Genomic DNA, 24,146 nt, shown 5'->3' with positions numbered 1-24,146 from the left:
CTTTTTTTAGTCTCTTGCATGGATCTCTGCCTGTGTTCATCTCCTTGTTATTCAGCTGTGCACGATTGTGACCCTCGCTCTATCTCTCTCTCTCTCTCACGCCATTCTTCACAATTTACTTTGCTAAAAGAAAATGCAGTAAAACCAACCTGCAAGTTGGAAATCAGTTATTATGTTATTAATTTTTTAATGTAATATTCCGGTCTAACAAGCTATATTGAGTGCATAGAGAATAATAGTAAAACGTTTGTATGCACATGTTTTTCCTCTCCCCAGGATTTGCAATGGCGGCACGTAGACACTTCACCATTCTTCTTCTGATGCTTCATTTCCTGACTGCATCACCTGCCCCTGTAGATGACCTTGTAATCACTACTGAGACTGGGAAAGTTCAGGGGAAGACAGTTTCAGTGCTGGATGGTGAGGTTAGGGCATTTCTTGGAATTCCTTTTGGAAAGCCACCTGTTGGAGAATTGAGATTCAGAGCTCCAGAGCCAGCAGAGGCATGGGAAGGCGTGAAAGATGCCACAGAATTTGGAAATAGCTGCTACCAGATGAAAGATGTAATCTATCCAGGTAAGATACATGTTTAAATGGATAGACACAAGGCATACATGAAATGTACACCGCTGTATGCGGATGCATCCACACATGTACTACATACTGGAAAAGTACTTATTTATTTTGTGAAAACACGATTACTCAGCAGTGGCTGTCAACATTTGCATTTACCAGTGAGTTTTACCAGTAGGCTCAAATCCATTACCTATAGTTGGCCTAGCTGTGTGTCACTTAGAAAATAGTCAGCCGATCAGAAGGGAGGCTCAGAGACAGTCACAAAACTCCCTGTCCTTGCTTAATGAATTGTCACAGCAAAGCTGAAATGTAGCTTATTGCAGAACTCAGAAATTCTGTCAACCTCTAAACATCTATAGGAACAGGAATAAAAGTATTTATGTGCTGCCAGAATGCAGTCCCAGTCAGTCCCTGTTGACAATAATTTATACAATTATTCTTGCCAGGGTTCAAGGGTGCAGTGATGTGGGACCCAAACACTCTTGTGAGTGAGGACTGTCTGTACCTAAACGTTTGGACCCCAACTGTCGATAAAACAAATCCACCACTTCCTGTAATGGTCTGGATCTATGGAGGTGGATTCACTGGAGGAACCGCCTCTCTGGACCTTTATGATGGCCGCTTCTTGACTCAAACTGAAAATGTTATTGTAGTGTCAATGAATTACAGGTAAGAGTTTAAGTAAGATGAAAATATAAAATACTCTCAATGAGTTTTTAGAGTAACTGTAACTAGAAACACAGGAAGGTGAATTTCTCCTCTAGCCTAGGATCCATTGGCACTGGATCCTTGCCCAATCATAAAAAATGATTGTTAGTTTGAACGCTGTATATACAATAACCTTCTTTTTACTCCTTTAGATTACAGTTGAATCAATGAGATTCAGTCGATGTGGAATTTATCTTCAGTTAAATGCTGTCAACATCTTTCCTCTTTCATGTGATCAACAATGACAGAATCGGTGCTTTTGGTTTCCTGTCCCTTCCTGACAACAAGAACGTCCCAGGAAATGCAGGTCTAAAGGACCAGCAGTTGGCCCTCAAGTGGGTATCCAAAAATATTGCTGCTTTTGGAGGTGATCCTTCACAGGTAAAGTGTTGTTGTCTTCTATCTAAAATCAGGAAATTTGATTTTTTTAAATGGTTAAAACAAATAATTGAAACAAGCTGTGAGGTTTTGATTTGCTTTTGTTTCCAGGTGACTATATTTGGGGAGAGCGCTGGGTCTGGATCTGTGGGTTTCCAAGTGTTGTCCCCTGGGAGCCAGGAGTATTTCCAAAGGGCTATAATGGAGAGTGGTGCTCCTAACGCACCCTGGGGCACAATGAGCCATGAAGAGAACTGGGCCAGGTAGCGTGTACACATGTATTTTTCACTTTGAGTCTTTACTTCGTTATATGTCTGTCCGTCTGTCTTTCCACCACTTGGTCCAGACTGAAATACTTCAACAACTTTTCCTGCCATGAAGGTTTACACATACATTCAAGAAAAAAAGAAAGACAAATGAAAACCCGCACCAGTTTGAGAGCAGCATCCAGTGCTTTCATCAGAGCAGTTTCAGTGGTCTCTGTAAAATCTGCGTGGCACAAATTTTCAAGGTTCCCAGATGATGTAGCCTATCCTTATGACTTCAGCAGTCCCCTGAAACGTTTGCTCTAGCCTTGTCCTGGTAAATTTGACATAGATCTTATGCTCCATACCTCATTTTGCTATTATTATTGAAGAGCACTTCCTTTTGTCTCTCTCACATTTCTCCTTATCCTGTTTTTTGCTCATCGCCTTGCTCACTTTCTTTGTCAATATCCAGGGCCGCGAGGCTGGCGAAGAATGTGGGGTGTTCCACTGATCCAGCTGAAATGGAAGCTTGTCTTCAGAAGGCTAGTGCTGATGATATCCTATTGCAGCAGTTTTATGTTTTCACAAAGGCTTCAATCTTAGGCTCACCCTTCGTCCCTGTTGTTGATGGAGACTTTGTGCCAGAGTTACCTGCGGTATGTTTATATGTTTGCACATTTTTACAATCTCACCTCTGAGTCAGACAATTTAGAAAAGATTTCTCAACTTGCTATATATAGTTGCTTACAACCAGCTGTAGCTTAGTTTCAGCCTTTCATCAAAACTGTGCTCACTGGCTACATTATTAAGCTCAAGACAAAAATTTTGCAGTCCTATCTTGTACTCATAAACACTCATTTGAAAAACATCACCTCAAACATCAAATCATCTTTTTTCCTGCAGGATATGCTGAATAAGGGACACCTCCCAAAGAAAGATATTCTGATGGGCTTAAACAGAGATGAAGGCACCTACTTCCTATTGTATGGAGCTCCTGGATTTAACATCACAGGCGAGAGTCTCATCAGCAGGGATCAGTATATGCAAGGAGTGACCATTTCAATGCCAGATGCAAGTGACGTCTCTAGAGCTACAGCCATTTTCCAGTACACTGATTGGGCAGATGAGAACAACAGCATGAAAAACCGTGATTTCCTGGCTGGAGTGGTTGGAGGAAAGTACTTTTTCTGTCCTGTGCTGGAGTTTGCTCAAAAGTAAGGAACAACTCAGAATTTTAATGATGTGATTTGATTTATACTTACAAGGAATATAGTTAAAATCCTAGTTAAAATACTTGAAACCAGAAAGGTTTTTATCATGGTAATTTATTCAGATAAGAGATCATTTTTAAAAATATGATAGAATTTAATCTTTATCTGGTTGTAATTTGACATTCAGAGTTAAAACACCCATGCATTGAAGAAATGCAAGGGGTTGTGTCAACAGGATTGTGTTGTCCTCCTGCACCAGTATTTGTAAAACCAAAGCTACTGGAATTATGACGGATGTTCAGCACCACAGCACTAGACTATTCCAGCTTCTGTGCTCTTTCAAATGCTCAGTATTGTCCATTTCTTTTCCAGGTACTCATACCATGGTGGTAACCTTTACTTTTATTTCTTTGAGCATCGGTCAACCATCAACCCTTGGCCAGAATGGATGGGTGTTATGCACGGCTATGAGATTGAATTTGTCTTTGGAATGCCTCTGATTCCATCCCTGGGATACCAGGAGGAGGAACTGGCCATGAGCAAGAGGATGATCAAACACTGGACCAACTTTGCCAAAACAGGGTACGTATAATCATAAAATGTCAGTCTCTCAATCTGTGTGAGGACCCTCATGACACAGCTGAATTGTCTTGACTGGCCTTTCTTTTTGCCAGGAATCCAGGGATTGAAGGAGTTGAATGGCCCTTGCACAGCGCTGATGAACAGGAGTATCTGACTCTGAGCGTCAACCCCTCAGAGAAGAAGAAGATGCTGAAGGCTCACGAGTGTCACCTCTGGACCAAATTGCTACCAAATGTACAGGGTGTCTCAGGTTAGATACACAAACACTATCTATCTATCCATCCAACCATCTATCTCATACAAACACACACAGACATGCACGTTATATAGTTTTTTGTGTTAAGAGGTTTTGTTTCTGAACACTGATCACACACAGGATGAATAATACACCTCTCCACTGAGCTCATTATTCACACACCCATATAAACCACACATCTGCACATTTGCACATGTAGAATTGGTGGTATCATACAAAACACTGTCTACAATTTGTCATTCTCTTGATCCACAATGACTCAGATAACACTATGTAACATACTTAAAAGTGACAGGATAAGATGACAAAAAAATCCAACTAACAACATAAATGCACATACAAATGTACACACACAAGTTACATTCAACAATTCCTTGTACAAGATTACAAAATAAAAGTCTCTCTGTCTATCTCTTTCTCCACAGATGATCTCCAGGCTTGTCAGTAACTTAAAATGGACTTTTCCCATATTGAATTCAGCGGCTGAAGATGTTGTATTACCAAACTGTTACTAATGCATTAACATGTAAGCAGTACTTTAATGTTGGGTGGATAATTTCAACAGTTTGCTAATTCTGTTGGCTATGTTAATCTGTAATGGTGCATCATATTTTATCTTATTTGATCAGTAATTGATTTACTCTGGGGTATTAAATGAATCAATAAAGTGATTTTAAGCATTATGATGGCCTCTTGTTGTTACTTCCTCTACATGGGCTCATTATTTCTAGTTTGTATGAACAAGGGATAACAAAGCGGGCATGTCAGTGTTAATTTAGAGTATTAAAAATGGGTGAAAATTAGATTTGAAACTGTACGCAGACAACGTTGTGTTGTTTATTACCAACCCCCAATTTAGTCTACCCTCCATTTTAGATCAAATAAACCTGTTTGGAACCTTCTTTGGTTACAGGGTTAATCGGCCCAAAAGTGAGCTGATGCCTGTGGGGTTAAAAAGGACCTTTCTCTAATACAACAATTACCATTTAAACTTTCCAATTAGTCATTCACCTATCTTGGAATTCAGATCACTAAAGAACTTTCCTTTTCCTTTCCTCTTTTAAAAGGTAACTATTAGGGGTGTAACAATACATCGATCTACATCAATGTAAACTGATGTAAATTTCCCCATTGTGGGACTAATAAAGGATTATCTTATCAATACATCGATTCAATGACCAACGATCCAATAGTATCAATCCCAAATGAAACATAGATTACTCAAACATATTGTAATGTCCCTCGCCAAAAGAGTGCAGGGGGCGTCACCTGGTTTCATCACAACTTTTATTAAGTGCAATAACACAGGCTTCTGTGGGCTATTGTGTAGCCAACTCTGACAAAAAAAGAAAAACCCCAAACTTAAGAGCAACTTAACAGTCTGAACAGCATTTCTTCACTAACCCAACACTAACATAACATCACAGTCCCTCACAATATAATAATTTGTTATTATTTTGAAATTCCCCAGCACGTCTTTCTCCATCTGAGCACGCACACCTCCAAACAAGATACGAGTGGCGTCATGGCAAGCGGCTAGAAATTAGCTAAAGATGATATTGTCTCCCCTCTGGACAGTAAATCAGCGGTCCGGAAAAATTTTGGATTTTGGAGAAAGGACGGGTCAACTGACAAGTCACATGGGAACCCTTCCCTCCCACCATCCCAGCTTGATAATGGACTCTTACAATGGAAAGTGTTGGGTATCTACACATTTGGTGACCTTTACTTGAGTGGAACCTTTGCCTCTTTTGCTAAGTTGCAAGAAATATATAAACTTTCAAAGAGTAAGGTTTCTGCAAATCAGAAACTATGCCCGCACCTATTCATCCTCTTTTGAAGGGGCCTCACCCTCAGCTCTTGACAGGTGCATTTTCAGAATACAGGTTCTAAAAGAAAAGTATCACACTTGTATTACTCACTACAATCTGTTGTTCCCCTCTCTGATAGCAATCAAAACAACATGGGAAGATGAACTGGAACACAGATCCCACAGGAGACCTGGGAAGAGAGCCTTTGAAGAGGTTAATGCTTGTTCTATCAACTCAAGACACTGTCTTATTCAATCCTGTGTTATCCAAAGACATCATTACTTCAAATCAAAACTTCACAAGATGTTTCCAGATATAACCCCATAGTGTGACAAATGCAATTTGCAACAGAAGCAAATTTCCTCCATAGCTTTGCTCTCTGTCCCAGGATAGGGAGGTTCTTGACAAAACACTTTATAGTACTCTCTGATATTCTTAAACTCCACATTAAACCTGATCCTGTCTTAATTGTACTGGGACCTTCAGATTCCATCTCTGGAGAGCACAAAGGCAACTTCTTTCCTATAGTCTAATTACAGCCAAAAAACTAAATTTGATATTAAGGAAGAAGGAGGCTTTCACTTTTAAGCTATGGTTCAAAGTAAACACCTCCCGCCTTGAGAAAATAAGGTTTGCTCTGAGGAACAAAGAGTCACAGTTTCAGGGGGCTTGGCTGCCCCTTGTCTGTTACCTAAGGAAAAACCCTTAGAGGACTTTCCTTGTGCGAATGTCAATTATTACTTTTCACCTTTTGTTTTTTATTTTCCATCACAACCTTTATCCTTCACATATTATATACATAGCAGTAGGGATGGAAGGAGGGTTTAATAAGAGTGTATTCTCCTCTTGTGTTCATTTATGTTAACTATTACTTGTTGTACATGTGAAATGTAAAAATCAGCAGTGGAGATATCCAAGGCATAATCTGATTTTGATAAAAATCCTGTGGTTTAACTGAAGGTACATGATAAAGAGTTGAAAATATGAGACCTATCACCAGTCAGTCCTGTCATACACACGTGATACTGGGCAACAGAAAACATCTGTAGTTAGGCTTATGAGCTGTTCACACATACAGACGGAGGGTTGTGTTTCATAGTAGTAATTTACATTTTACATAAATGCCGCAATGTATGAGCTTCATATATGGCAGCATGTAGGGAATTGAAGGTGTCGGCACCTGCAGTATTGTATTGTAAAAGCTTGACATTGTAAAATCAGTATGAGTTAGAACTTCTCAGTGATAAAGTGGAGTTAATGATGTGTGGTGAATTGCAGAAATAATTTATTATATTATTAATTATTTAATGTACGGATTCAATCTAACGAGCTACATTTAAATACATACAGAACAATAATTGTTTTTGTGTTTTTCACATTGGTATTGTGGTGATAATTACTAAATGAAAGCAGTTTTAAAACTGTCCACAAACATGTTTTAAACTTTGACTTTATTAAACTTTTAGAAACCGCTAGCCACCAGCTGCTGGCTCCCTGATACATTCTACGTAACATGCTCACGGCCAAATTACATGAGCTACCTACTTGGGTCCGGAGCTTCACCTAGTGGAAAGGTCAAGCCACAACATTGATTACAGATAAATATGCACAGTCATCAAAGTGACAAAAAAATTATTTTAATTAATTGTTAAGAAGTACTGTTGGGCGACATTTGCAGGTCATTGTCAGCCAGGAGCCCAGTGCCAAAACAACCTTTAGTCACAGCAACACAATAACACAAATAAGAGAAAGAAAGAGAGAAAGATCGATTACCAGGAAATGGAACTTGGATTGGCATGAAATATGTTTCATGGCAACATTTATTTATTTATTTATTTATTTATTTAATGAAATGAAAAGTTTTCATAATGCACAAAGGTCAGAGGGAGGGGGTCGGGGTAGGGTTAGGCATGGGCATACAACACGTGGGTTTTTGGGCTGTTCACGCATACAGACTCCAACTCATGTTCAGTGGTAGCAATTTACATGCTACATATATGCCGCTATACAAGTGCAACACAAAGTATTTCAATTCCAGAGCAGTACGTTTCCACACATTACCCTCAGGTCCTGGTACATTTTTAAAATGATAAATGTGGAGGGTGTGTGGTGGGCTTCAACAATTGGCTTTTGTTTTAAGTTAAACTGAATTTGGAAGGTGTGTGGAAGGTGTGTGAGGAGCAGCAACAATTGGCTTTTGTTTAAAGTAAAACTGAAATGTAGAAGGTGTGGTGGGCTTCCACAATTGGTTTTTGTTTTAAGTTAAACTGAACGTGGAACGTGTGTGGAGGGCTGCAACAATCGGCTTTTGTTTATGTCCCGATGAAGTTTTTTGGCCCTGATTCTGATCAGTCCTGGTCCTATACTGTATTTAACAAATGTAGATCAAATGTGTATCTGACATACTGAAATAACACCTGTGGCCTGTGGCCTTACTTAGTCACATTATGTTTTTTACTAGCTACTTGATCCAAACACTGGAGGTCCTGGCTAAAAAATAACTGGAGAATGCATCTCCTGAAATTGATGTCAACTTACATGATATGGTGATGTGTTCATTAAAAATATTTTCTCATTATATTGTTAAGAAACCTAACTTGGATGGCCTTTTTTTTTTCTAGCAAAACATATTTTGTTATAGTATATGAGTAGACAGAAAGGTGGAAAGTACCTAGAGAACAGTTTAGATGACCCTATACTTGAGGATTTCTGTTTTAGTTCTCTTTACTTCTCTTTACTTCTACTCTGATACATTTACATATCAACTGGTTGAATGAGTTTGAATTTGATTCACCTTAACCCAGTACAGTACAATGCTGTAGTAAAATGCCTGTATACTTTGATGCATTAGTATTAACATCTAATGAAGTAATTTACAATAATAAAAATTGCAGCTTTTATTTTTAGCTTTCAGTTGTATTTCTGCTTAAGTAGGATTTTGTATGCCACAATGTAAATATACTCAATTCATTTGCAGTTGAGAACATATGCTTAAGTCAAAGGTCTGTGTACATCTTTCATCACTGATTCCTGGACAAACATTGCAGATCATGTGACCTGTCTATCGTCTGTTCCAATAGGTACGTCTTAAAGCCTATACAGTATATATATCACACTGATGTGGCAGCAGAAGTAGTTGTGGTGGGCTAGCCCAGCAGAAAGAGGGATTCTGAGTCCACTCCTTCACCTTCATCACTGCTGTGTCCTCATCTACTCCATACAGACACAAATTGCCAACTTGCAAGGTAAGACGCCAGCATTTTTTTTTCCTTTTCTTTTTTAAATACAGATAGATAGATTTGACATTAGAACATGTCTTTTTTTAGTCTCTTGCATGGATCTCTGGTTGCGTTCATCTCCTTGTTATTCAGCTGTGCACGACTGTGACCCTCGCTCTATCTCTCTCTCTCTCTCACGCCATTCTTCACAATTTACTTTGCTAAAAGAAAATGCAGTAAAACCAACCTGCAAGTCGGAAACCAGTTATTATGTTATTAATTTTTTAATGTAATATTTCGATCTAACAAGCTACATTGAGTGCATAGAGAATAATAGTAAAACGTTTGTGTGCACGTTTTTCCTCTCCCCAGGATTTGCAATGGCGGCACGTAGACACTTCACCATTCTTCTTCTGATGCTTCATTTCCTGACTGCATCACCTGCCCCTGTAGATGACCTTGTAATCACTACTGAGACTGGGAAAGTTCAGGGGAAGACAGTTTCAGTGCTGGATGGTGAGGTTAGGGCATTTCTTGGAATTCCTTTTGGAAAGCCACCTGTCGGAGAATTGAGATTCAGAGCTCCAGAGCCAGCAGAGGCATGGGAAGGCGTGAAAGATGCCACAGAATTTGGAAATAGCTGCTACCAGATGAAAGATGTAATCTATCCAGGTAAGATACATGTTTAAATGGATAGACACAAGGCATACATGAAATGTACACCACTGTATGCAGATGCATCCACACATGTACTACGTACTGGAAAAGTACTTATTTATTTTGTGAAAACACGATTACTCAGCAGTGGCTGTCAACATTTGCATTTACCAGTGAGTTTTACCAGTAGGCTCAAATCCATTACCTATAGTTGGCCTAGCTGTGTGTCACTTAGAAAATAGTCAGCCGATCAGAAGGGAGGCTCAGAGACAGTCACAAAACTCCCTGTCCTTGCTTAATGAATTGTCACAGCAAAGCTGAAATGTAGCTTATTGCAGAACTCAGAAATTCTGTCAACCTCTAAACATCTATAGGAACAGGAATAAAAGTATTTATGTGCTGCCAGAATGCAGTCCCAGTCAGTCCCTGTTGACAATAATTTATACAATTATTCTTGCCAGGGTTCAAGGGTGCAGTGATGTGGGACCCAAACACTCTTGTGAGTGAGGACTGTCTGTACCTAAACGTTTGGACCCCAACTGTCGATAAAACAAATCCACCACTTCCTGTAATGGTCTGGATCTATGGAGGTGGATTCACTGGAGGAACCGCCTCTCTGGACCTTTATGATGGCCGCTTCCTGACTCAAACTGAAAATGTTATTGTAGTGTCAATGAATTACAGGTAAGAGTTTAAGTAAGATGAAAATATAAAATACTCTCAATGAGTTTTTAGAGTAACTGTAACTAGAAACACAGGAAGGTGAATTTCTCCTCTAGCCTAGGATCCATTGGCACTGGATCCTTGCCCAATCATAAAAAATGATTGTTAGTTTGAACGCTGTATATACAATAACCTTCTTTTTACTCCTTTAGATTACAGTTGAATCAATGAGATTCAGTCGATGTGGAATTTATCTTCAGTTAAATGCTGTCAACATCTTTCCTCTTTCATGTGATCAACAATGACAGAATCGGTGCTTTTGGTTTCCTGTCCCTTCCTGACAACAAGAACGTCCCAGGAAATGCAGGTCTAAAGGACCAGCAGTTGGCCCTCAAGTGGGTATCCAAAAATATTGCTGCTTTTGGAGGTGATCCTTCACAGGTAAAGTGTTGTTGTCTTCTATCTAAAATGCAGGAATTTAGATTTTTTTAAATGGTTAAAACAAATAATTGAAACAAGCTGTGAGGTTTTGATTTGCTTTTGTTTCCAGGTGACTATATTTGGGGAGAGCGCTGGGTCTGGATCTGTGGGTTTCCAAGTTTTGTCCCCTGGGAGCCAGGAGTATTTCCAAAGGGCTATAATGGAGAGTGGTGCTCCTAACGCACCCTGGGGCACAATGAGCCATGAAGAGAACTGGGCCAGGTAGCGTTTACACATGTATTTTTCACTTTGAGTCTTTACTTCGTTATATGTCTGTCCGTCTGTCTTTCCACCACTTGGTCCAGACTGAAATACTTCAACAACTTTTCCTGCCATGAAGGTTTACACATACATTCAAGAAAAAAAGAAAGACAAATGAAAACCCGCACCAGTTTGAGAGCTGCATCCAGTGCTTTCATCAGAGCAGTTTCAGTGGTCTCTGTAAAATCTACGTGGCACAAATTTTCAAGGTTCCCAGATGATGTAGCCTATCCTTATGACTTCAGCAGTCCCCTGAAACGTTTGCTCTAGCCTTGTCCTAGTAAATTTGACATAGATCTTGTGCTCCATACCTCATTTTGCTATTATTATTGAAGAGCACTTCCTTTTGTCTCTCTCACATTTCTCCTTATCCTGTTTTTTGCTCATCGCCTTGCTCACTTTCTTTGTCAATATCCAGGGCCGCGAGGCTGGCGAAGAATGTGGGGTGTTCCACTGATCCAGCTGAAATGGAAGCTTGTCTTCAGAAGGCTAGTGCTGATGATATCGTATTGCAGCAGTTTTATGTTTTCACAAAGGCTTCAATCTTAGGCTCACCCTTCGTCCCTGTTGTTGATGGAGACTTTGTGCCAGAGTTACCTGCGGTATGTTTATATGTTTGCACATTTTTACAATCTCACCTCTGAGTCAGACAATTTAGAAAAGATTTCTCAACTTGCTATATATAGTTGCTTACAACCAGCTGTAGCTTAGTTTCAGCCTTTCATCAAAACTGTGCTCACTGGCTACATTATTAAGCTCAAGACAAAAATTTTGCAGTCCTATCTTGTACTCATAAACACTCATTTGAAAAACATCACCTCAAACATCAAATCATCTTTTTTCCTGCAGGATATGTTGAATAAGGGACACCTCCCAAAGAAAGATATTCTGATGGGCTTAAACAGAGATGAAGGCACCTACTTCCTATTGTATGGAGCTCCTGGATTTAACATCACAGGCGAGAGTCTCATCAGCAGGGATCAGTATATGCAAGGAGTGACCATTTCAATGCCAGATGCAAGTGACGTCTCTAGAGCTACAGCCATTTTCCAGTACACTGACTGGGCAGATGAGAACAACAGCATGAAAAACCGTGATTTCCTGGCTGGAGTGGTTGGAGGAAAGTACTTTTTCTGTCCTGTGCTGGAGTTTGCTCAAAAGTAAGGAACAACTCAGAATTTTAATGATGTGATTTGATTTATACTTACAAGGAATATAGTTAAAATCCTAGTTAAAATACTTGAAACCAGAAAGGTTTTTATCATGGTAATTTATTCAGATAAAAGATCATTTTTAAAAATATGATAGAATTTAATCTTTATCTGGTTGTAATTTGACATTCAGAGTTAAAACACCCATGCATTGAAGAAATGCAAGGGGTTGTGTCAACAGGATTGTGTTGTCCTCCTGCACCAGTATTTGTAAAACCAAAGCTACTGGAATTATGACGGATGTTCAGCACCACAGCACTAGACTATTCCAGCTTCTGTGCTCTTTCAAATGCTCAGTATTGTCCATTTCTTTTCCAGGTACTCATACCATGGTGGTAACCTTTACTTTTATTTCTTTGAGCATCGGTCAACCATCAACCCTTGGCCAGAATGGATGGGTGTTATGCACGGCTATGAGATTGAATTTGTCTTTGGAATGCCTCTGATTCCATCCCTGGGATACCAGGAGGAGGAACTGGCCATGAGCAAGAGGATGATCAAACACTGGACCAACTTTGCCAAAACAGGGTACGTATAATCATAAAATGTCAGTCTCTCAATCTGTGTGAGGACCCTCATAACACAGCTGAATTGTCTTGACTGGCCTTTCTTTTTGCCAGGAATCCAGGGATTGAAGGAGTTGAATGGCCCTTGCACAGCGCTGATGAACAGGAGTATCTGACTCTGAGCGTCAACCCCTCAGAGAAGAAGAAGATGCTGAAGGCTCACGAGTGTCACCTCTGGACCAAATTGCTACCAAATGTACAGGGTGTCTCAGGTTAGATACACAAACACTATCTATCTATCCATCCAACCATCTATCTCATACAAACACACACAGACATGCCCGTTATATAGTTTTATGTGTTAGGAGGTTTTGTTTCTGAACACTGATCACACACGGTGAATAATATACCTCTCACTGAGCTCACTATTCACACACACACATACAAACCACGCATCTGCTCATTTGCACATGTAGAATTGGTGGTATCATACAAAACACTGTCTACAATTTGTCATTCTCTTGATCCACAATGACTCTTCCTCTGTACAGATAACACTATGTAACATACTTAAAAGTGACAGGATAAGATGACAAAAAAATCCAACTAACAACATAAATGCACACACAAATGTAGACACACAGAAGTTACATTCAACAATTCTTTGTGCAAGATTACAAAATAAAAGTCTCTCTGTCTATCTCTTTCTCCACAGATGATCTCCAGGCTTGTCAGTAGCTTAAAATTGACTTTTCCCATATTGAATTCAGCGGCTGAAGATGTTGTATTACCAAACCCTTATTACTAATTAACATGTAAGCAGTACTTTAATGTTGGGTGAATAATTTCAACATCTTGCTAATTCTGTTTGGTATATTAATCTGTAATGGTGCATCATATTTTATTTTATTTGATCAGTAATTGATTTACACTGGCGTATTAAACAAATCAATAAAGTGATTTTAAGCATTATGATGGCCTCTTGTTGTTAATTCTTCTACATGGGCTCATTATTTCCAGTTTGTATGAACAAGGAATAACAAAGCAGGCATGTCAGTTGCATTTAAAGTGCACACAGACAAGATTGTGTTGTTTATCAGGCTAGCCATAATTTTCGATCAAATAAACCTATTTGGAACCTTCTTTGGTTATATGGTTAACTGGACCAAAAGTGAGCTGATGCCTGTGGGGTTAAAGGACCTTTCTCTACAGCAATTACTATTTAAAATTTCCAATTAGTCATTCAACTATCTTGGGATTCAGATCACTAAAGAATTTTCCTCTCTTTTCAAAGCTAACAATTGCCCTCTTGTGGCTCCCTCTTCAATTTTGCAGATCGCTCGCTATTTCTTTGATTGGCAGGATTAACACGATTAAAATGAAATTCCGTACCCAACGACTGTGCCTCTTCCAATGCCTCCCTGTATTCTTGCCAAAATCCTTTTAAAAAAATGCTTGATTCTGTCATCCTCTCCTCACAATAATTTCAATGTGGTTGGATAACTCAGCCAAGGTCCCTCAGTGGCCGCAGCTGGATTGGGAGCAATGTTGCCCACATAGTTTGGGCATGGTGATACAGACAAATCTTTCCATCGTGGAAGTGTCATTATACATAGTATGGTCCAGTATGAATCTGGAAGCAAATTAAGATACATTTTGGGATTATTTCATTTTCTTTCCTAATCCATTTGGCTGGGAACCCTTCCTTCCCATCATCCCATCTTGATAATGGACTCTTACAATGGAAAGTGTTGGGTATCTACACATTTGGTGACCTTTACTTGAGTGGAGCTTTTGCCTCTTTTGCTAAGTTGCAAGAAATATATAAACTCCCAAAGAGTAAGGTTTCTGTAAATCAGAAACTATGCCCGCACCTATTCATCCTCTTTTGAAGGGGCCTCACCCTCAGCTCTTGACAGGTGCATTTTCAGAATACAGGGTCTAATAGAAAGTATCACACTTGTATTACTCACTACAATCTGTTGTTCCCCTCTCTGATAGCAATCAAAACAGCATGGGAAGATGAACTGGAACACAGATCCCAGAGGAGACTTGGGAAGAGAGCCTTAAAGAGGTTAATGCTTGTTCTATCAACTCAAGACACTGTCTATTCAATCCTGTGTTATCAACAGACGTGATTACTCCAAATCAAAACTTCACAAGTTGTTTCCAGATATAACCCCATAGCATGACAAATGCAATGTAAGAAATTTCCTCCATAGCTTTGCTCTCTGTCCCAGGATAGAGAGGTTCCTGACAAAATTCTTCTTAAAGCACTCTCTGATATTCTTGAGAAAATAAGGTTTGTTCTGAGGAATAGAGAGTCACACTTTCATGGGACTTGGCTGCCCCTTGTCTGTTACCTAAGGAAAAACCCTTAGAGGACATTCCTTGTGGAAATGACTGTCAGTTATTACTTTTCACCTTTTGTTTTTTTTTTTTTTTTCCATCGCAACCTTTATTGTCACATGTTATATACAGAGCAATAGGGATAGAAGGAGGATTGAATAAGAGTCTATTCTCCTCTTTTGTTCATTTATGTTAACTATTACTTGTTGTACATGTGTTGTTTTTTTAATGGGAATGTTGACTGCATTAAAGAAATGTTTGATGTTTAAAGTTTATTAAAACATACTTGACAGTATATTTTTTTTAATCTGCAGAAGAGACATCCAAGACATAATCTGATTTTGATAGTAATCCTGTGGTTTAACTGGTGAGGTACATGATAAATAGTTCACTGAAATTTTCTTCTGCATTTCATTTTATCTAAACAGAGAAATTTTATAAGATGTATGTGCAGTAGTCAGTGGTCACTTAGCTCAGGTTGAAAAGACCCAGTCTGTCCTGTCATACACACATGATACTAGGCAACAGAAAACATCTGTAGTTTTAGTTTTATGAGCTGTTCTCACATACAGACAGAAAGTTGAATTTAGTGGTAGTAATTAACATTCTACATACATGCCACCATGCTGCTGCAGTATTCAATTTCCTGAGCAATGTGAGGAAACGCACATTGCTTGGAAATATCAAGTTCCTAAATTTAAAATTAGTGATAGGAAGGAGTGAAAGATTAATTGGAGAATGCAGCTCCTGAAATTCAGGTCAAGTGATATGATGTGGAGATATATTCATCAAAAATGTTTTCTACTAATGTTGTTAAAAAACACAACCAAGATGGAAATATTTTTCTTGCAAAACAAATTTGCAAGTGTATTAGGAGAACTGCAAATAAATATGGTTGGTATGTGGGACCTGCAGACCTGTATCTCTGCAAAACCTGTTCTAAATAAACCAATCACTGTGTCCAATGCAAAACGCACTACTGTTTTCAACTATGCATTTTTCATTTTTCCTCCCCCATTAATCCTTTCATAATCTTGTAACCATTGGGAAAAAAAAAAAAATTAAAAGCTTAAACCTAGTACAACACTGCAGGAAAACGTCTTAACACTGACACATCAGTATTAACAATCTAAGAAAGTAATGTACAATAGTAGTAAAATAAAGTAAAGTAAAGTAAGGCTTTGAATGCGACAATGCAAGTAAATTTACTTGTACTTCAATACTTTTGCTTAAGTCGTATATCTTCCACCACTCATTCCTGGACATACATTGCGGGTCATGTGACCTGTCTATAGTGTTCCTAATAGGCTACGTCTTAAAGCCTATGCAATATAGTAAAGACACCGCAGAAGCAACAATAGTAGTAGTAGTAGTAGTGGGCGTCGGACAGGGCTAGCCTAGCAGAAAGAAGGATTCTGAGTCCTCTCCTTCACTTCACCTCCATCACTGCTGTGTCCTCAGCCACTCCATACAGACACAAACCGCCAACTTGTAAGGTAAGACACCAGGGAAGTTTTTTTTTCTTTTTTTTTCTTTATATATATATATATATATATATATATATATATATATATATATATATATAATATAATTATATTATATATATTATATTTTTGAAGTCCGCTGCATCAGTCTCTGGGTGCTTGCGTCTCCTATTTAACTCTGGAAGATTTGATTTGTTTAGTCTGTGTCTTCGCGAATCGGCCGTCAATTGCTCGTCACACTGGTAACGGCCGTTATATTTCCAAATATCTGGAGATTGTAATAAGAAACGTGACACATTTGTCGCGGAAATCACCCTCAATCTCTCCCTCTGTCTCTCACACACGCGTGCACTTCTCTGTTGTATCGCCTTGTATATTAGATTTGATTTCACAATTTACTTTGCTACAGGTGACTGCAGCAATACCAGTTAGTTTACTACATCGTAATTTTGAAGCACAGTATTACATGTACATACATGCTAGTACTTTCCTCAACTGAATGCTGCTGATTCGAATTGTTTCCTGTACAGTAAAAGTAATTTATCTAACCAACTAATTCTGGTCCTTGATGCTTGAACCCAGTTCCATGAACCCTAAAAAAGGACATGACTGCTGTCATACATTTATAGTAAACTGTTCTTTTTAGACAGCACCCTAAACTGACTTGGGCCAAAAAAAATCTTCATATTAGTGGTTATGAAAGCACTAAAATACTTAACTGAAGCAAAAGATAGGTCAAATGTATGTACAGAATGTGCAACATAAACCAAAGTGGAAAGTATGAGCCAATGCTTTTAATTTAGTTAAAGGGAATTGAAGGTGTTAGTGCTGTACTGTAAAAGCTTGAAACTACAAAACCAGTATGAGATAAAACTTCTCAGTGATAAAGTGGAGTTAATGATGTGTGGTGAATTGGAAAAATCAGGTATTATATCATTAATTATTTAATGCACAGTTTCAATCTAACAAGCCAAATTTGAATACATAAAGAATAATGATTGTGTTTTTGTGTTCTCTCCTCAGGATTTGCAATGGCGGCACATAGACACTACACCCTACTTCTTCTCATACTTCATTTCTTGACTGTATCACCTGCCACTCAAGATGACCTTGTAATCACTACTGAGACTGGGAAAGTTCAGGGGAAGATGATTTCAGTGCTGGATGGTGAGGTTAGGGCATTTCTTGGAATTCCTTTTGGAAAACCACCTGTCGGAGAATTGAGATTCAGAGCTCCAGAGCCGGCAGAGGCATGGGAAGGCGTGAAAGATGCCACCAAATTTGGAAATAGCTGTTACCAGATGAAAGATGTAATCTATCCAGGTAAGATACATGTTTACATGGATGAAAACAATGCATGTAATGTCTACCACTGTACATATTTAGGCAGATGCATTCCCACATATACTATGTACTGTGAAATATTCAGGTGGATGTTAGAGAGTTAAATTCCTGCAAAAAAGTTTCTTTAAGTTTTGTCTGTAAAGAAATCTGCCAGTGCATGATGACTCACTGGGAGTATATGGAGTATGGAGTTCAGTTCAATTATTTATTTATTTTGTTATAACAAAATTACTCAGCAGTGACCATTAACATTTGCATTTACCAGTGAGTTTTACCAGTAGGCTCAAATCCATTACCTATAGTTGGCCTAGCTGTGTGTCACTTAGAAAATAGTCAGCCAATCAGAAGGGAGGCTCAGAGACGGTCACAAAACTCCCTGTTCTTGCTTAATGAATTGTCACAGTGAAGCTGAAATTTAACTTATTACAGAACTCAGAAATTCTGTTAACCTCTGAAGATCTATAGAAACAGGGATAAAAGTATTTATGTGCTGCCAGAATGCAGTCCCAGTCAGTCTCTGTTGACAATAATTTATACAATTATTCTTGCCAGGGTTCAAGGGTGCAGTGATGTGGGACCCAAACACTCCTGTGAGTGAGGACTGTCTGTACCTAAACGTCTGGACCCCAACTGCCAATAAAACAAATCCACCACTTCCTGTAATGGTCTGGATCTATGGAGGTGGATTCACTGGAGGAACCGCCTCTCTGGACCTTTATGATGGCCGCTTCCTGACTCAAACTGAAAATGTTATTGTAGTGTCAATGAATTACAGGTAAGAACTAAAAAAAATGGTAGTTGGTTTGAAAGCTGTATATACAATATCCTTCTTTTTACCCATTTAGATTACTGTCGAATCTATGAGATTAAGTCAATGTGGAATTTATCTTCAGTTAAATGCTGTCAACATCTTTCCTTTCATGTCATCAACACTGACAGACTCGGTGCTTTTGGTTTCCTGTCCCTTCCTGACAACAAGAACGTCCCAGGAAATGCAGGTCTAAAGGACCAGCAGTTGGCCCTCAAGTGGGTATCCAAAAATATTGCTGCTTTTGGAGGTGATCCTTCAAAGGTAAAGTGTTTTTGTCTTCTTTCTAAAATCAGGAATTTAGATTTTTTAAATTGTTAAAACGAATAATTGAAACAAGCTGTGAGGTTTTGATTTTCTTTTGTTACAGGTGACTATATTTGGGGAGAGTGCTGGGTCTGGATCTGTGGGCTTCCAAGTGCTGTCCCCTGGGAGCCAGGAGTATTTCCAAAGGGCTATAATGGAGAGTGGAGCTCCTAATGCACCCTGGGGCACAATCAGCAATAAAGAGACCTGGGCCAGGTAGTGTGTACACATGTATATACATTTTTCATGTTGAGTCTTTACTTATTTATATGTCTGACTGTCTGTCCTCCACTTGGTCCAGACTCAAGTATTTCAACAACTTTTATTGCCATTAAATTTTACACATAGATTCAAGGAAAAAAGAAATTAAGGAAAAAAAGATATAATTACTCAGATCATCTAAGTAGCCTTAGCAGCCTTAATGCTAAGTAGCCTTAGCATTCTTACAATTACTTTTCTTGTTTTCCTACCTGTCACCATACCTAGATTATCTGCTGATTACTCTGGTTACTCCTTGTCTGAGTACACATGCCTTACCTCAGACAGAACAGGTAACATACCTGTTCTGTCTGCTGTGTCACAATTTAGATTTGACTCCCTGTTTTCAAAACCTAGGTAAATCTTGAGCTTTTGCCAGAATGGTAGATGAATATTCTGGATGTGGCATACAAGTTAGCCATCAAGAGGGATCCCTCACTTATGGCGGACACAGGGCTAAATGACTCATATTTATCAGGCAGATACAGGTCTTACTATCACCTGTCCAGAAACCTCTAAATTTAAAAGACACAGAGGCCTGGAGCAGGAAGAGACGTGTCGTTCATACTGAACATTTCTTATCAGATTTTCAGTTGATGGTTTGACAGAAGTCACATGTCTGCATTTCTCAATTAATTAAGTGATACAAAAGACAGCGCTGAACAAGACAAGGCAAAAGGCATGCATAAGAAAAAGACAACACCTCCACCCTGTTGACTGGAGCCATTGAAGTTGAAACTGATGATATTCACTGCACTGCAAGCCTTATATCATAGATTCAAGAAATAAAGACAGAAAAGAAAACCTGCACCAGTTTGACAGCAGCATCCAGTGGTTTCACCAGAGCAGTCTCAGTGGTCTCTGTAAAACCTGCATGGCACAAATATTTGTACAGATGACTTGCATTCTTTCATTCACAGCCATCTCTCCCTCTGACCCTTGCTATCCCATCATCCTATCATTCTGTCATTCCTCGCTTCCATACCTTGTCTTGCTATTAGTATTGAAGAGCACTTTCTTCAATAATAATAGCACCCTCCCTTATTTTAATTGGTCTCCCTCATTGCTCTTCCCCTCTCTCTCTCTCCTTATCCTGTTTTTTGCTCATCGCCTTGCTCACTTTCTTTGTCAATATCCAGGGCCGCGAGGCTGGCGAAGAATGTGGGGTGTTCCACTGATCCAGCTGAAATGGAAGCTTGTCTTCAGAAGGCTAGTGCTGATGATATCGTATTGCAGCAGTTTTATGTTTTCACAAAGGCTTCAATCTTAGGCTCACCCTTCGTCCCTGTTGTTGATGGAGACTTTGTGCCAGAGTTACCTGCGGTATGTTTATATGTTTGCACATTTTTACAATCTCACCTCTTTGTCAGACAATTTAGAAGAGACTTCTCAACTCTTAGTACATTTCCCTACTTTGAAACCTTTCATACATGAAAACATACATTGAAATATAGTTGACATAATATTTATATGATGTAACCTGTAGAAGTTGACGTCTGACAATCTTCAACTTCAACCAGCTGTAGCCTAGTTTCAGCCTTTCATCAAAACTGTGCTCACTGGGTACTTACAGCAGCATTATTAAGCTCAAGACAAAAATGTTGCAGTCCCATCTGTTACTTATAAACAATAATTTGAAAACCATCTCCTCAAACACCAAATCATCTTTTTTTCCTGCAGGATATGCTGATTAAGGGTAACCTCCCAAAGAAAGATATTCTGATGGGATTAAACAGAGATGAAGGCACCTACTTCCTATTGTATGGAGCTCCTGGATTTAACATCACAGGCGAGAGTCTCATCAGCAGGGATCAGTATTTGCAAGGATTGGCCATTTCAATGCCAGATGCGAGTAATGTCTCAAGAGCTGCAGCCATTTTCCAGTACACTGATTGGGCAGATGAGAACAACAGCATGAAAAACCGTGATTTCCTGGCTGGTGTGGTTGGAGGAAAGTACTTTTTCTGTCCTGTGCTGGAGTTTGCTCAAAAGTAAGGAACAACTCAGAATTTTAATGATGTGATTTGATTTACACTTAAAAGGAATGACCACAGAAGTTAAAATCCAATCCTTGAAACCAGAAACGTCTTGTATCGTGGTAGTAAACTAAGGGGTAGTTTATTTAGATAAACAATTTAAGACAAAATTTTATCTTTATCTGGTTGTAATTTGTCATTCAGAGTTAAAACACCCATGCATTAAAGAAATGCAAGGGGCTGTATCAGTGGGTCATGTTGTCCTCCTGCACCAGTATTTGCAAAACCAGAGCTACTGGAATTATGATGGAGCACAGCACAGCACAGCACAGCACTAGACCATTCCAGCTTACCGAATTTCCCTTCAGAGATGAATAAAGTCATCTATCTATCTTCTGTGCTCTTTCAAATGCTCAGTATTGTCCATTTCTTTTCCAGGTACTCATACCATGGTGGTAAACTTTACTTTTATTTCTTTGAGCATCGGTCAACCATCAACCCTTGGCCAGAATGGATGGGTGTTATGCATGGCTATGAGATTGAATTTGTCTTTGGAATGCCTCTGATTCCATCCCTGGGATACCAGGCAAATGAATTGGCCATGAGCAAGAGGATGATCAAACACTGGACCAACTTTGCCAAAACAGGGTATGCATAATCATAAAATGTCATCTAATCACTCAAACAGTGTGAGGAGCCTCATGACACAAATTGAAGGAATGACACGAATTGTCTTGACTAGCCTTTCTTTTTGTCAGGAATCCGGGTATTGAAGGAGTTGAATGGCCCTTGCACAGTGCTGAGAAACAGGAGTATCTGACTCTGAGCGTCAATGCTTCAGAGAAAAAGATGAAGTTGAAGGCTCACGAGTGCCGTCTCTGGACCAAATTGCTACCAAATGTACAGAATGTCTCAGGTTAGATACACACAAACTCCAGATTAAATTCAACAATCCTTTGTGGAAGATAACAAAATAAAAGTCTCTCTGTCTTTCTCTTTCTCCACAGATGATCTCCAGGCTTGTCAATAACTTAAATTGACTTTTGCCTTATTGAGTTCAGTGGCTGAGGATGCTGGATTACTTCACCATTATTACTAATGCATTAACATGTAAGCAGTACTTTTATGTTGGGTAGATAATTTCAACAGCTTGCTAATACTGATGGGTATATTAGTCTGTAATGATGCATCAAACTTTATCTTATTTTGATCAGTAATTGATTTACACTGGGTTATTAAAGGAATCAATAAAGTGATGTTATATTAAGTATTATTGTTGTCTTGTTGCCTCTATGTTATACATGGGCTCATTATTTCTGGTTTATATGAATAGGGGATAACAAAAGGGTATTTCAGTGTTTATTTAGAGAATTAAAAAAAATTGATTTTCACAAAATCAGCAAAAGAGAAATCCAAGAGAAAATCTGATTTTGACAGAAGTGTGAAGGTGCATAATCAGCAGTTCACTGGAATCACTTAACTTTGGGTTAAAATATGTGAGTTATCACCACTCAGCCCTGTCATACACACACAATACTAGGCAACAGAAAGCATCCTATAACCGTAATTTATTTGTAGAGTCAGTGGAAAACAATCTCATAGCTGCCTTTGGTACTTGCTGAATGATATTTATTCTTGCCATGTGAAGGGTTCCACAGTTTGGCATAATGTGTTATCGTTCCTCATTCTGTCGACAGTAATGCGATAATAAACATTGTCTTGAAGCAAAGGTCAGTGTTGATACAAAAAGCTAATGAGATGTTGGAGAGAAATAAACTGCTTTGGATGACCTTGAATGCTATTTAAAATCCTTGGGTGCAAAAGTAATTACATTGTTTGAGCATCTGGTACAAAGTGTGTATGTGAAGGAGAAAGTAGGCATACAACATGCACCGCTTTGACAGACAAAAGTAAGACTTTGAATGCGACAGTGAAAGTACACTCAGTTAACTTGTATTTCAGTACTTTTGCTTATGTCTGCGTTTATCTTCAGCCACTGATTCCCAGACAGACATTGGGGATCATGTGATCTGTTTATAGTCTTTCTAATACGCTAAGTCTTGAAGTCTATATAACATGGGTATGGCACTGCAGCGGCAACAGTAGTAGTAGTAGTAGTGGGCGTCGGACAAGGCTAGCCCAGCAGACAGGGGGATTTTGAATCCACTCCTTCACCTTCACCGTCATCACTGCTGTGTCCTCATCTACTCCATACAGACACAACTTGCAAGGTAAGACGGCGGGAAAGTTTTTTTTTTCTTTTTCTAGGACAAAGTTATGTTGTTAGATTCAGCATTAGAGCATGTCTTTTTTGAAGTCGTTTGCATGAATCTCTGGGTGCATGGGTCTCATTATTCAGCTGTGCACGGCTTCGACTCTGGAAGATTTGAGATTTGTTTAGTCTGTGTCTTTAGAATGTAAAGCGCCTTCGCGAGTCAGCTGTCAATTGCTCGTCACACTGGTAACGACCGTTATATTTCCAAATATCGGAAGATTATAATAAGACGCTTCAGAAGTGACACACTTGTCGCGGGAATGACCATCAATCTCTCCCTCTGTCTCTCACACAGAAGCGTGCGCTACTCTGTTGTATCGCTTCGTAAATTGGATTTGATTTCACAATTTGCTTTGCTATAGGTGACTGCAGTAAAACCAGTTGGTTCACTGTATGGTACATATGAAGCACAGTATTACATGCACATACATGCTGGTACAAATGAATGCCTGAATGCTCCTGATTCTTGTACATTAAAAGTAAATTAAATAACCAACTAATCCTGGTCCCTGATGCTTGAACAAGGACATGACTGCTGTCATACATTTATAGTAAACTTTGTTCTTTTTAGACAGCACCC

General features: G+C 39.0%; 3 protein-coding genes across 6 annotated transcripts in view; all 3 read left to right on the top strand.

The window, feature by feature from the left end:
* LOC108886337 (acetylcholinesterase) overlaps positions 1-24,146 on the top strand; it is a 31,809-nt gene that overhangs the window by 80 nt on the left and 7,583 nt on the right. The window contains exon 1 of one of the 3 annotated variants that reach the window (XM_051065399.1): positions 9,011-9,015. The exons of 1 other annotated variant lie outside the window; for it this stretch is intronic. The gene's annotated coding sequence lies outside the window, so the exon portion shown is untranslated. Of the gene's footprint in view, positions 1-9,010; positions 9,016-23,195; positions 23,523-24,146 lie in introns of those variants that run through there. One more of the 3 variants, XM_018681153.2, reaches the window with a different exon arrangement.
* LOC108886340 (acetylcholinesterase) lies at positions 270-22,564 on the top strand. 2 transcript variants are annotated; one of them, XM_018681155.2, is made up of 10 exons: positions 16,457-16,611; positions 17,623-17,922; positions 18,496-18,718; positions 18,883-19,015; positions 19,122-19,273; positions 20,455-20,638; positions 20,996-21,306; positions 21,730-21,939; positions 22,050-22,207; positions 22,299-22,560. In XM_018681155.2, exons 2-10 carry the CDS (start codon positions 17,631-17,633, stop codon positions 22,319-22,321), a joined length of 1,686 nt encoding a protein of 561 aa, XP_018536671.1. In that variant the 5' UTR covers positions 16,457-16,611; positions 17,623-17,630; the 3' UTR covers positions 22,322-22,560. The 2 variants fall into 2 exon arrangements, with proteins under 2 accessions (XP_050921358.1, XP_018536671.1); XM_051065401.1 differs by lacking the exons at positions 16,457-16,611; positions 17,623-17,922 and adding an exon at positions 270-576 and having other exon boundaries at positions 22,299-22,564.
* On the top strand, positions 945-1,991 carry LOC108886339 (cholinesterase). The gene is made up of 3 exons (XM_018681154.2): positions 945-1,245; positions 1,533-1,665; positions 1,774-1,991. The coding sequence occupies exons 1-3, from the start codon at positions 1,040-1,042 to the stop codon at positions 1,927-1,929; spliced, it is 495 nt and encodes a 164-aa protein (XP_018536670.2). The 5' UTR covers positions 945-1,039; the 3' UTR covers positions 1,930-1,991.

Source organism: Lates calcarifer, linkage group LG21 (genome assembly GCF_001640805.2).
Source record: "Lates calcarifer isolate ASB-BC8 linkage group LG21, TLL_Latcal_v3, whole genome shotgun sequence".
In the NCBI taxonomy this organism is placed as follows: domain Eukaryota; kingdom Metazoa; phylum Chordata; class Actinopteri; family Centropomidae; genus Lates; species Lates calcarifer.
This window is presented reverse-complemented; position numbering and strand designations above follow the sequence as displayed.